General features: G+C 38.9%; 1 protein-coding gene across 1 annotated transcript in view; it reads right to left on the bottom strand.

The window, feature by feature from the left end:
• RASAL2 (RAS protein activator like 2) overlaps nucleotides 1-15008 on the bottom strand; it is a gene marked incomplete at its 5' end in the record, with an annotated part of 117190 nt that overhangs the window by 49867 nt on the left and 52315 nt on the right. The window contains 3 exon segments of the mRNA XM_014583895.2: nucleotides 7158-7302; nucleotides 9581-10135; nucleotides 10992-11090. Coding sequence (XP_014439381.1) covers nucleotides 7158-7302; nucleotides 9581-10135; nucleotides 10992-11090 — 799 coding nt within the window.

Genomic DNA, 15008 nt, shown 5'->3' with positions numbered 1-15008 from the left:
TACCTGTGCCTCAGATAAGGAACTTATAACCAGAATACACAGGGAACTCAAGCAGCTTATCCGGAAGAAAATGATTAATCCAATTAAAAGATGGGAAAAAATGAGCTGAATAAACAGCTCTCTAAGGAAGACATATGAACAGCCAAAAAGCATATGAAAAAATTCTTAACATCCCTCGTTGTAAGGGAGATGCAGATCAAAACCACAATGAGATACCACCTAACTCCAGTCAGAATGGTGAAGATTTAAAAAACAAATAATGATAAGTGCTGGAGAGGATGTGGTGAAAGGAGAACACTCCTACACTGTTGGTGGGAATGTAAATTGGTCCAGCCACTGTGAAGAACAATATAGAGGTTCCTCAAAGAACTTTAAATAGAACTACCATATTATTCAAAAATTCCACCCCGAGTATCTATGTAAAGGACAAAAGAATAATCAGTTGGAAGAGCACTAGCACATCTATATTCATTGCAGCCTTATTCATGATTGCTAAGACATGGAATCAACCCAAATGTCCACAAACAGATGAATGGATTGAAAAATGTGGCACATATACTCCATGAAATACTACTCAGCCATAAAAAATAACAAGGCCCTGGAATTTGATAAAAAGTGGACAAAGATGGAGGATTTGTTGCTGAATGAAGCCAGTCAGGCTATAAAAGAGAGACATTGTATGTCTCCACTAAACATATACCAACTGTCCACACTCTACGATAGAGACTGAAAGACTGGAGAACATAAAAGCATTAAAAATTGTTAAGGACACTAGAGACAAAGTGGAAAGAGTATGGGAGGAGAAGAACATAGAAAAGGAAATCTGAGGAAAAAATAGAGAGGTAAGACATTTGTGGAACAAAAATATGGTTCATTATCTGTTTATTGATAAGTATGGTATTCTCAATGGGGTTGGACTGAGCTGTATATCATGCTGGATAAAGTCTTTTTACAATCTAAATGATATATAGTGATTAAATGTATAAGTAATAATGAAAAAAGTAAAATTAAATTTAAAAAAAGAAAGAGAAGAGAAAGCAAAACAAACAAAAAACAAAAACAAAAAACCCTGAAAACCAAATTTTGGGTCCATCACTGCACTGACTGTAAACCCTTGAAAGGTCACGTCATTAGTCCATGCTTCAGCTCTTTCATTTCTAAAATAGTGTTTAGAAATGAACACTGGGGCCAGCAGGTGGGGTGGTGGTTAAGAGTGCTGGATTTCCACATGGCCAACTGTGGTTTGAGTCCTGGGCCTGGCAGCTTGGTTTCTTACTTTCTCTCTCTCTCTCCACTCTCTCTGTCCCTTTCTGGTCAAATTAAATAAATAAATAAATAAATAAATAAATAAATAAATAAATAAATAAATAAAATAAAGTTCAATAAAATAATTCTTAAAAAAAAATAAGACCCACTTTGTAGAGTTATGTTGAGGATCAGAAATAATGTATGAAAAAAGCTCCTAATAAGGTGTTTAGTACTTAGTAAAAGCTCTGTACTAAAAGTATTGTATATAAACTATGTACTTTTAAAATAATTTTTTGAGAAGTAAAATGGCCAAAATTAGCAAAAGCTTTTTAAAATGTTACCAATTCTCAGTCCAGCTGGTAGCACGATAGTTAAGATGGTTGGATCCTACACAGCCAACTATGAGGATCAAATCTCAGACCTGGTGGCTTGAAAAACACACTGGGTGCATGCGTTTGTGTGCCCAAAATCCAAGAGAACAGAGAAAGGACTGTGGAATGGCCATCCCCCAGGTGATTTCTCACTTTCCCTCTCTCTCTCTCTCCAGTGAGCACCCATGTCCTATAGCAAAAACTTAAACAAACAAACAAATAAAAAGAATACCAATTCTTGGCCCTGGCCAGCCCAGTCATGGTGGTGTATGCTACTAAGATGCTGTGCTCCACAGGTTGGGACATCCAGGAGGTCCAGGTTTGATTCCTAGTCCAACCTAAATGTCCAACCTAAAGGCTGGGCATAATGGGATGCACCTGTAATCTCAGTGACTCGGGGAGGTGAGCTCAAGCTCGAGGAGGACTATGAGCTCAAGGCTGACCTGGAAATTATTCTAAGATGCTGTATGAAAAAGAGCCAGATATGGTGGTGTGTGCCTGTAGTCCCAGTTGGGAGGCTGAGGCAAGGAGAATCACAACATAGGAAGACTATCCTCAAAAACCCCAAACAAACAAACAAACAAACAAACAGAAATGTTAGTAATTCTCACATGATTTCTACTTAACATAGTCTCTATGTTTCCTATGCTAGGTGGCTCCACACAATCACCACTGAAGAGTACCTAAATTTAAAATTAGGCAATCGAATGTCAAGTACGCTATGTAAAAATTGGTCAAACTCTTAAATTCGTATCATAGATATAATTTAGTGGGGTTTTTTTTTTTTTTTGAGGTTTTACGTATTCTATGGAAATAAAACTAGTATTAATAAATAACACAATCAGGCCAGATTGTGGAACAGCACTAACATAATTGGACTCACATGACAAGGTCCTATGTTCACATCCCAGGCATGCATGGGTGAGCCTATGATTCAGGCCAGTTAATGCTGGGGGGGCTTGCAGTGTGAGTACCCTGTTGAAAATGCATCTTTCCATCTCTCTCCTTTTCTCTCTCTCTCACAGAAGAAATAAATGAACTTAAAGAAAGAAAAAAAAATTTGACATTTTCTTTTATTCTTCAGGAAAAGACCAAAAAAAGTAACTTGAGGGCCTAGAAGTAAATTATTCTTTTATGGTGTCAGCCTTACTTTTTTTTTTTTCCTGGTTATAATATATTTAAAATCCTCCAAAGAGAGAACATTATTTTCACTTTTAAAACCATAACTTATGTCTGATGATATGGAATAAACATGCTGAATGGTAAAGTTTTATAGACTTGCACCTAGAAGTTCTACTTGATCGAAATGATTGAGACAGATTTAAAAATCCATTTAGGTTTGCTCTCTTGTCTTTGAAAGAAATTAGAGTCAAAGGAGGTGCTCACTAAGTTATTTAAATATAAGTTTGAGCCCAGATGTTCTACAGAATATTTTCTGTGTAAACTATTAACTCCTTACTATCTAGCAAAACAATTTCACATGAAGGAATAAGTCAATATTACTGCTGAAAGGAATTTGCCTCCACCACTAAGGGTAGAAATCAGGCCTTTTCAGGAACTTATTTTCCACATCTCATATGTGGTACTTCCTATGTGTCATAGGACATCGACACACAGTCTGATTTCAATGAGAAACAGATGAAAGATTTAAGTCTAAATGTGGCAGAGTCTGTGCAGTAAAAAGTAATGCTTTAATCAAGATAAATGAAGACTAAGAACCAGGTATACATTGTTATAATTGATTGACAACTTTAAAAGTTAATTCTGAGAGGGACCAGCAGATGGTGTAATGGTTACGTCACTGGAGTCCCACATAGTCAACAGCAGTTCAAGTCCCAGACCTAGCAGCTTAAAACTCTCTCTGGGTGCATGTGCATCCGTGTCTAGAATCCCAAGAAGAGCATGGAGGGAAAAGGCATTGTGGCTTGGCCATCCCCCCTAGGGGGTGATTTCTTGTTTTCTCTCTCTCTGGTGAGAACACATGCCCACCCTATAGCAAAAGTCTCTCCAAAAAGAAATAATAATAATAATTCTGAGAATTTGTCAAGTAGTCTGGAAATAGCATTTATTTTTGTCCAAGTCTATGACATACAGCAGAACTTTAAAGGGAAGAAGATAATACGATCCTTGTCCTGAGGAAGCTCCAACTGATTAAATTTATGCTCTAGGAAGCAGTAGCCATTTTTGCCAACCCAGCCCTTCCTCTGGGATTGTGACTATGATAATACAGATCTTTGAGGGGTTACATGAATTTCTTCCCATGCTCAGTAAATTTTCATGCTTCAGTGGCCAATCAGCTCTTTAGTTGTCTTACCAAAGATCATATATCCACTTTTCATTTTGGAAATTATTTCATTCAGAAAGCCTGTTATGAGTTCACTGGATTTTAGAATATGATTATTTGATTTTGAGGAAGTTGTTCAATAATTTTTCATTCCTATGCTCAGAGAATGAAAGATACTGTTTGAGATGCTTCACTGTTACCATTTATAAGACAATACAGGTCATTAAAGCAGATCATGAGATATAATTTATAACTGTAATACATTCTTTAAATGAAACTATGAACCTCTCTATACTTTTCCTGATATCAAGGAAAATCTACATTTACTATTTTTCTCATAATTTTTAATGTTTGCTTATTTACTTATTTCTTCCACAAGTGAGTGAGACAGAGACAGAGATAGCACCCCCAATAGGTCTCAATGCTGCAAATCATCCCAACCTTCAGACAGTTCTGGATAATGAGGAAGCACGTGTCTGGCATGAACAGGAGGCTCTCCAGATTTGACTGGAGCTTTCCCGTGTGGGATTGCCTCATAGAGCATTGCATTTTTCTTCTGCACTTCTGTCTGGCCTCCCATTATATCTCCAACTAAAGTACATGACGTAGAGAAAAGAACATGAAGACAAGCAGGAAAAGAAGAAATTTACTTCTACAGAGTAGAAACTAATTGCTAATTCATGTAAAACACAGTGGTCCTATGTCTCAACCAGTCATTCGCTACTGATCCCTTACAAGCTGGTTCTTTTCCACCTCATACCAGTTTGAGTCATCACTAGTGATCTTGAAGTTGTCACATGCAATAGTCATTTTCCCCCTGTACCTTCTGTAGTCTCAGACTCTGCTGATACTTATTCTCTTTGCTGTCAGTCTATCAGACTCAGTATTTTCCTGATTTTCTTTCTTTTTTGCATATTTTCTTTCCCTCTCTGATGTTCCTCTTCCTTCATACTTTAAACCTATGAGCACAATAAGCTCTGTCTTTGGCTCAATTCTCTTCTTGCTCTGGTAATCTTATAACTTCATTTAACTCCTCCACATGGGTGAGTTAGTCCTGACTTTCCAACAACCATCTAGACAGATGTGCTATCTAGTTTTTTTTCTTTTTCTTTTTTTTAAACCTAGAACATTTGAGATTTCCTACTAGAAATTCAAACTGAATGTATGTAAGGTGGAAATATCACTTTTCTTTTTTCAAGCCTAGTATTTACATGATTTCTAGTTCTATGACTTTCATCATTTCAAGTAGCTCTCCAGTGACTACTGTGAAATCTAAATTCTAAGCCAGATATTCAAGGCTCTCAACAAAGTAGTTCTAACTGTTCTCTAAGTTGTCCTTGTTCATGTATTTCTTTTTGCTAAAAGGTCTTATTCTATGTGTGCCCAGTACTCACTCATCTACATACCTTTTTGTTCATGTGGTTCTTCTTCCCATGCTAATCTTTATCATTGCTCTGACTCACTGCTTTATTTAACCTTTCTACCCTTCAAGCTATATACACAAAATAAATATATTTCACACAGGAAAATTTACAATTACATCAGCGGCAGTCAATTTATTTCCTTGAAAAAACACAGATTTTCTTTCTCTTTTTGGCCATTGGGACATCTCTATATCATAAGCTCCCTGAGGGCAAAATCTCTGCAGTTATTCAACATACCTTTACTGTCTATACCTGACAGTCACAGGTGACCATCAAGCACTAGAAATGTGGTTAATGCAAAATGAAATGTGTGACAAATGTAAAATACACACTGGATGTCAAATAGTATAAAAAATATTTCATTAGTAACATTTTTTCTTTTGAAATTTGCCAGAGGGTGTGTGTGTTCACTGGGAAGAGAAAGGGAGAGAAAAAAAAAAATCCTTGCTTGGGCATCGGTCATGCTACAATCCCTTCTCCTCCTTTTGTCCGTCCTTTTGGGATTTGGTCACACAAGCACACACATCTGCCAGATCCGGGACAAGAACTTCACAGTTGACCATGTGAGATCCAGCTTGCTTAGCCAGGCTATGGGCTGGCCCATTAATACATTTTCTACTGATTAGCTATTAAATCACATTTGGATATACATGGCATCTTCAAAAGGTTTGTAGAAAATGAATGTTTGAAAAAATTGAGAATAGATTTCAGAAATTTTGCACCAAAATAAACTCGCACTTTAATTTTCCATGAACTTTTTGAAGTCCCCATATTGAGTTAAATAAAATTTTATTAATTTAACTTGTTTCTCTTTACCCCTTTTATACTTGATTGCTAGTACTTTTATAATCCCTCACACAAAGCTTGTGTTACGATTCTACTGGACAGCATCACCCTGGGTTCTGCGCAAGGTACTGGGTGGGGCTACAGAGATAAAGAAACAGTTACTTTCTTCAAGGAACTCACATCTGATCTACTGTGATGTACTCAGAGTGGCCAGCACAGGGCTTTCCTCTAGTGGTGAATGTCTGAATATCACAACCATGTCTGGAACTGCAAGTGAGTGGCCTGGTTGGCAAGAACCACTGATTATACTAAAAATTTCTTATGTTAAAAATTCTGGAGACCTTGAAGGCAGGAATGTGGAGTTGTAGAAACTGGCAAGAGTATCTTCATTTTGAATAGTTTTGTATGCATTGGGACTGGCAGTTGGCATAATGGCTATGTCACTGGAGTCCCATGTAGTCGACTGTGGTTTAAGTCCTGGACCCAGTAGCTTAAACTCATGCTGGGTGCGTGTGTGTGCCCAAGATCCCGAGAGAACAGAGGAGAAGGGATTGTGGCGTATCCATCCCCTCAGGGGGTGATTTCTCACTTCCTGTCTTTCTGTCTCTCTGGCAAACATATGTACCCTATAGCAAAACCTCTCCAAAAAAAAATAGTTTTGTATGCATAATAACAAATGTTAGGTTAATAATTTCATGACTTAGGTAATGTATTTATATCCTGACATAAATAGCCAACAGTTTGGGAGAACTAGGCTACCTCAGGTCTAGTAGTGACACCCATTAATATTATTCTATAACGTAGAAGTAGGAACTTGGGGGGGCTGCGAGTAGCTATGTATGCTGATGGGCTTTCTATTTCGGCACATATTGTAATAAGAGAATTAGCTGTTCCTCCACTGGTGAGTACTGCAGACTCTTACCACTGAGAAACAAACCTCAATATTTTAGTCAGCTAGAACCAAAACCTTGCAGAATTTGACCCATGAGGGTGAAATAACCTAAGAATCAAAAGGGAAAGAAAACATGTTTTTCTCTTCCATACCCAGTGCATCATGAAGATACTGCTGTCCCACCAACTTGAGGTACTCTTCAATGGACTTGGTGGCAATGGTGTTTTCTCTGAAGATCAAGACATCATGCTCTCCACAACGGTCCACCTCTGACATCACCAGGTCAGTCAGAAAATCCTGGTGGAACAATGTGTAATCAGGCAAGAAGCAACTAATAAATAACATAGGGTAGAAGACTGATGAAATAGGATATAGTCGGGAAATGCTATTTTGAAACTTACACTACCAGATTCCTTTGGAAAAAAAAAAGGCAGTCAGGATAAAATCTTAGGTGTCACTACTCCTACGTTTCAAATTCCTTCCAAGATTTTTCCATTACATTTTGGTGAAGACCGTAATTGTGAATGCAGCACACAAGAATCGACGTTTCCTAGTGTCTGTCTACCTTTGCAACCTTGTATTGTCCCTTCTCTCTACATTCTGCTCTAGCTAGAAGAGCTGCCTTCTCAGGTCCTCTAATCCACCAAACCCTTTCTACACACACTCTTCTCTATTCATCACAAAGCCTTCTGCAAAAGCCATCCTCTGTTCTGCTCTTCTCCCACCCCTATTGTCAGGGAGATAATTCTGAGATCCTTCGGTTTCAGTTCACCATCATTTCCTCGGTGAAGTCTTCCCTGACCAACACTGGCCCTGGGCCCCAGGAGCTCAGTCCTGGAACTCACGAGCCCAGTCTTCTTGCTCCATGTTCTCATAGTACCATATCTCTTTTTAGACTGCACTTCCCACTGTCACCACACATTCATTTGTGTTATTATTTAATATTGGTTTCCCCTAGGAAACTGTAAGTCCCACGAGGCCAAGGACAGTATCTATTCTGTTCACCACTAAAGCTCCAGCATCCTGTAGTTTCTGGCAGGTGTTACATGCTCTGTGTATAATAGCTACAAATTGATCCATAATATCAGCAAGGAATTTCCTGAGCTCATTTTCTAGGCTGCTGGCCTGTCTACCTGGCCAGCCATTCAGCCATCAAGCCATCATGGAGAGGGAAGGCATAAGGAGAAATAAAGTCCTCAAGAAATAGCTATTAATTCTCCAACAGTCCTAAAGAATTTGATGTAAACCCAATGTTCACGGTTGTTCAGTTTGAAATGTAAATGTTATATAGTTTCTGGATATTTTAAGAGCTTTAAAACCAAAAATGAGAAAATATGCTGATTTACTTTTACCTTAAAATTATGCTCTTAAACATTAATGGTACTTACTCTGGGGCAGTTTAACAGCATAAGAAATCACAGACTCAGGTATCATTATTAAAACATATGCTAACGGGCAGGAAGAAACTGTAAGGAGTGATGGAAACATTCTGTATCTTGATTATAGAGGTGGCTTCAATGCAGGCAGAATCTGCCAAAAGTCATTGAACTTTTTACTTTGAATGGCTGTCATTTAATTGTATGTACATTATATGTGAATCAGTAATTGTAAGAAATCTTACATCCATTCTGAACCTTGGACAATTGAAAAGCTGAAAGAATACATTCATACAATTTCAAAGACAAGACTCAAAATTTCAATGTCATTTCACCCCAAACTCTTAAGCTTTTTTAATGGCAGAAAGCTCAAGATTATTATATATAAATTCAAGCAAAAAAAAGATGATCAATAGGAAGGCAATAAGATAAGGGACTAAATATTGAATACATAGATATATTCTGATTTGCATCGGCATTTTATTTTACTGTTTCTAAATAAATTATTCTAGCTGTGAACTTCTCTGGAACTGAAATACAATTTTACCGTGACCATATAACATAATGGAATATAACATAATGGAAATTCAACTTAGGTGAATATGCTTCTTAGGTCAAAGATAATCTCCTGGTCGTTATTCTTCCTATAATCAGCATATTTTTCTTTTTCTATCTTCCTAAATTTTTACTTCTATTCAGGATGAAATGAGATAAGGTTATCATGAAATATTACCAGTTGTATAACATCCCTTGGTATTTTTATTCCAAGTATAGATTTTTAATCTCAGGAGGACTCTTGCTAATACCCAGCATGCTTCTGGAATACCTCCTTCTGTGCCGAAGGGATACAGTCATAGCTAATGTTAAACAAAAATAGTGAGGGAGAAAACCACCACACAACACTCTAGAACTAAAGATAAAGAATCTTGAATACACTGTTGGGTTGTCACACCAATCCTACCATTTCTTTTGTCAGACAATAGTGATGGCTCTTACACAATATATCTTTAGTTTTGTAATCCCCATCTTTTCTAGATAAGAACTGAGAATAAGTTTTCTTAATTAATTATTTTTCCTATTTTCCTGATGAAGAGCAAAGTACATTTCTCTAATTTAGATTTTCATGGTACCCATGTCTTCATTTCTTTATAAAAGATAGGGAAGAGATTTCACCTAGTGCAAGCCCCTTTTCCACTTACCTTGGCTCTGCCAGTACTCTGAAGAATGTGCACTAGGGCACAAGCCAACTCCTCTTTATTTCTCACACTAATCACTGGCTCAAGGACAGAACACAACATGGTGTAGTTGCTGGTGACAAATTCTGCAAATTCTTTGTATTGCTCCATAGGCAGAATGGTGATAGTTTGGAAACGCGATTTAATCCGAATAGAAGGGCCTCCTGTCTTTCCTTTGTTGGGTGTAGGTGTACTCACTGGATACCACTTCTCCACAAACTGGCGACCAGTCACACTGGCAGTGGGGATGTTGACTAGGCCTACGTAATTATTCTTGTCCTTTTTTTTCTTTTTTTCCACATCCTTATAAATGTGAACTGTGATGCTATGAAGAGGTGGAAGGCTGTAGAATTCAAAATGTTCACCCCAGAAAATATTGTCTGCTTTGGTCTTGCTGGTTGTACGAGCAAAAAGGGTATCATCAAGGCACAGTTCACAGAAATATTTCTTTTTAGGGGCAAGGTCCTTGGCTTCAATGATCCATAAACGGAGAACATTTTCAGCTCGTCTGCAGTTGTCCTAAAAAAGAGGCAATAAAGTTGAATTTGCAAACTGACATCCTAGAAAGAGAACAGTTTCCTCTTAAAGTAGGTGATGCTGATTATGTATTCTTAAGGCGAGTCAAAAGATAATGAAAAGGATTGCTATCACATTGTTTAGGATAGTAGCAAGCTCTAAACAAGAATGTATCAGAATCTAAAAGAACCATTCTATTTTACTTGGGTTAAAAAAAAAAATCATCTTGTAATGGTAAGTTTTCAAATAGCCAGCCTAGTGGCAACTGAACTAGTTTCTGCAAACAAAAAAAAGATAAGTAGCTAAGAAGCTTATGTTCTAGCCTCATTTCTGTCACGTATTAGCTTCTCACTTGGACAAGTTACTTAACTTTTCTGAATTTTCTCATCCCTATTGGTAAAAGCATGATAGTAATATCGGCAGTAAGATGATTTTAGCATAGAAAGGCATAACACCTAAGTGTAGTTTAAAACTGTAAAGCTCTGGTCCACCTGTGGTGGCACAAGTGGAAAGATGCCACCGTGCAGTGGCTGGGGCTGCATGGGAAGCCACGGTTCACTTCCTGGCCTAGTCTAAGCAGGTGGGGGGCAATGGTGTGGACCTGTCAAAATAGCTGACTGGAGAGCTAGGGCAGGAGCATGGCACATGGTGAGACCCTGTCAAAACAGCTATCTTCCTCTCCCCTCCTTGCTCTACTCATTAGCTCTCTCTCTCTCATAGAAAACAAATACTTACCAAACAAAAACACCTGTAAAACTCTATAAAAATTAAGGTATTATTACTCCCTTCTATAATTCACTCTCTATCAACTTACTATTTACAAAGTTGTACATTTTTAGACATTCAAAGCCACTATTACCTTATTTGGTTGAACTGTCCTGCGAAGGTTTTCCATCCACTTATCTCTCTCTGAAGCAGAGTTACAGCTGAAGCATTTACTTCCACTTAAGTAGGTAACCTTCAAGATAAAGATTAGAGATAAGGAAAAGGAAACACAGGATTCAAGAGCTTTACACTTAGCTCTACCACTTAGGAGTTAGGGATAAGCTATGAACCCAAATCATAAAAACATGAAACTCAAATCATCTTTGCTAATTTGGCCATACTTATATCTACATCTATATATACTTTTTGCTTTGTTATGTAGGCAGCATCCATATTCATTTCCAGGCATAAGAACAAAGCCCACTGGGACCAGCAGATGGCATAGCAGTTATGTGGCTGGACTCCCTCATGGTCAACCGCAGTTTGAGTCATGCTGGGCATGTGTACATGAATGTCTGAGATCCCAGAAGGAGAATGAAGGTGAACGAATTGCAGCATGGCCATTCCCACTGCGGGGTGATTTCTCACTTTCTGTCTCTCTGTCTCTCTCTGTCTTTCTGGTGAGCGCATGCACCCTACAGCAAAAACTTCTCCAAAAAGAAAAAAAAGGAAATAACAAAGGCCATTAGAAATTCAGTTGAGGAGGACCAGCAGATGGTGTAATGATTCTGTGATTCTATCACTGGACTTCTACTTGGTTGACTGCAGTTCAAGTCCCAGATCCAGTGGCTTAAAACTCATGTCAGGCATGTGTGCATGTGTGTCCAAAATCCTAAGAGAATGGAGGTGAAGGGATTGTGGTGTGGCTATCTCCTCTGGGAAGTGATTTCTGCTTTCTGTGTCTCTGGTAAGCACATGTGCCCTAAAGCGAAAATCTCTCTTAAAAAAATTCAGTCGAGGAACCTAAAACTGGTCTAATGTTCCAAAAAAGCAAAATTAAAAATCCTTCATGCCACATTTTAAATTACCTACAGATGAATATGCTCAACTCTGCATTAACAAAAAATAACTAAAATAGAAAGAGAGTCTCCAAAGCAGTATATCAGATTTCTCAAGAGTGCTCTCACTATAATACTGTAGAAGGTTATTAAATGAAATGGAAGTAACTCGTATTGAATTATCATCTTTGGAACCCATTTCTCTTCTACTAGACAGTTAGCCTGGTGATTCCCAGTCATTGACTAGGTTAGCCTGACCACTATAATTACTGTCCTTTAAAAATGAAGCCCATTGGGACAGAAGATGGCATAGTGGCTACAGCAATGGACACCCATATGGCCAACTGTGCTTGAGCTTGAAAACCACACCCAGTCCATGCACATGTGTGCCCAAATCCTGAGAGAAGAATGAAGGAGAAGAGACCGTAGTGTGGCCATCTCCCCCTGGGGGAGGGGTGATTTCTCTTTCTCACTCTTTCTCTCTCTGGGAAGTACAAGTGACCTATGGCAGAAACAAAAACAAATAAACAAAAAGCATGTTTGGGTCACCAGGTGGCACGGAAGTTAAAGTGCTGGATACCATGGCTTACTGGGGGTGTGACCAAAATCCTGAGAGGAGACGGGAGATGAAGGGATTGTGGAGTGGTCATCCCCCCTGGGGATGGTGTGTCTCTTTTCCTTTCATTCTCTTCCCCTGTCTTTTTTTTCCCCGCCCCCAAACAAAAAAAAAAAAAAAAAAAAAAAAAAAAAAAAAAAGGAAAAAGAAAAAAGAAAGAAAGAAAGAAAAGAAGCAATTGTCTATATGCTTAGTATATAAACTGGGACTTAGTATATATTGAACCAAGCTCTGCAAATATGAAAAAGTTCAAGTAATTTCTTTTTTCTTTTTTGGAGAGGTTTTTGCTATAGGGCACGTGCACGCCAGAAAGACAGAGAGACAGAAAGTGAAAAATCACCTTCTGGGAGGATGGCCACACTGCAATCCCTTCTCCTCCATTCTCCTCTAGAGATCTTGGGCATGCACACACATGTGCCCAGCGTGAGTTTAAGCCACAGGATCTGGGACTTAAACCATGGTTGACTACATGGGAGTCCAGCAACATAGCCATTATGCCAACTGCTGGTCCCAAGTTCAAGTAATGTCTATAAAAAAGAACACTAGTAAATGACCTGCCCTAAATTGCTAAAGTCTGTTCATATATTAACTCAATCTCAGGTTATAAACTAGTGGATCAGATCAGATTATATTTGCCTAGTACAGCAGCTACCTCCCTTCTACCAGGGAGAAGACACTCCTCAATGGGGTATAGCCATGCCACAATCTCTTCTCCACTGTTTCTACATCCTGTCAGGATTTTGGGTATGTATGCGCATATGCCTGGTGTGTTTTTTAAGCTATCAGGGATAGGATTTGAACCATGATTGACCATGTGGGATCCTGTTCTCTTAACTACCAGGCCATGGGTTAGGCCTTCTCATAGGCAATTGTTAGATTACAGGTTGAAATATTTGAATTAAATAAAATTTTTTTTTTGAGAGGTTTTCACTATAGGGCACGTGTGCTCGCCAGACAGACAGAGACAGACAGAGAGACAGAAAGCGAGAAATCACCCCCCAGGGGGGATGGTCACGCAGCAATCCCTTCTCCATTCTCCTCCATTCTCCTCTCGGGATCTTGGGCACACACGCACACGCGCTCGGCGTGAGTTTAAGCCACCGGGTCCGGGACGCGAACCATGGTCGAGCTTTACACTTAGCTCTACCACTTAGGAGTTAGGGATAAGCTATGAACCCAAATCATAAAAACATGAAACTCAAATCATCTTTGCTAATTTGGCCATACTTATATCTACATCTATATATACTTTTTGCTTTGTTATGTAGGCAGCATCCATATTCATTTCCAGGCATAAGAACAAAGCCCACTGGGACCAGCAGATGGCATAGCAGTTATGTGGCTGGACTCCCTCATGGTCAACCGCAGTTTGAGTCATGCTGGGCATGTGTACATGAATGTCTGAGATCCCAGAAGGAGAATGAAGGTGAACGAATTGCAGCATGGCCATTCCCACTGCGGGGTGATTTCTCACTTTCTCTATCATTGTGCCTGTCTCTCTCTCTCTCTCTTTCCAACATGCCCTAAAACAAAAACCTCTTAAAAAAAAAAAAAAGGAAATAACAAAGGCCATTAGAAATTCAGTTGAGGAGGACCAGCAGATGGTGTAATGATTCTGTGATTCTATCACTGGACTTCTACTTGGTTGACTGCAGTTCAAGTCCCAGATCCAGTGGCTTAAAACTCATGTCAGGCATGTGTGCATGTGTGTCCAAAATCCTAAGAGAATGGAGGTGAAGGGATTGTGGTGTGGCTATCTCCTCTGGGAAGTGATTTCTGCTTTCTGTGTCTCTGGTAAGCACATTTGCCCTAAAGCGAAAATCTCTCTTAAAAAAATTCAGTCGAGGAACCTAAAACTGGTCTAATGTTCCAAAAAAGCAAAATTAAAAATCCTTCATGCCACATTTTAAATTACCTACAGATGAATATGCTCAACTCTGCATTAACAAAAAATAACTAAAATAGAAAGAGAGTCTCCAAAGCAGTATATCAGATTTCTCAAGAGTGCTCTCACTATAATACTGTAGAAGGTTATTAAATGAAATGGAAGTAACTCGTATTGAATTATCATCTTTGGAACCCATTTCTCTTCTACTAGACAGTTAGCCTGGTGATTCCCAGTCATTGACTAGGTTAGCCTGACCACTATAATTACTGTCCTTTAAAAATGAAGCCCATTGGGACAGAAGATGGCATAGTGGCTACAGCAATGGACACCCATATGGCCAACTGTGCTTGAGCTTGAAAACCACACCCAGTCCATGCACATGTGTGCCCAAATCCTGAGAGAAGAATGAAGGAGAAGAGACCGTAGTGTGGCCATCTCCCCCTGGGGGAGGGGTGATTTCTCTTTCTCACTCTTTCTCTCTCTGGGAAGTACAAGTGACCTATGGCAGAAACAAAAACAAATAAACAAAAAGCATGTTTGGGTCACCAGGTGGCACGGAAGTTAAAGTGCTGGATACCATGGCTTACTGGGGGGGTGACCAAAATCCTG

This window comes from Tupaia chinensis, unplaced genomic scaffold (assembly GCF_000334495.1).
Source record: "Tupaia chinensis unplaced genomic scaffold, TupChi_1.0 Scaffold000074_1, whole genome shotgun sequence".
NCBI lineage: Eukaryota > Metazoa > Chordata > Mammalia > Scandentia > Tupaiidae > Tupaia > Tupaia belangeri.
The sequence above is the reverse complement of the archived record's forward strand: the minus strand, read 5'-3'. Positions and strand labels throughout refer to the sequence as shown.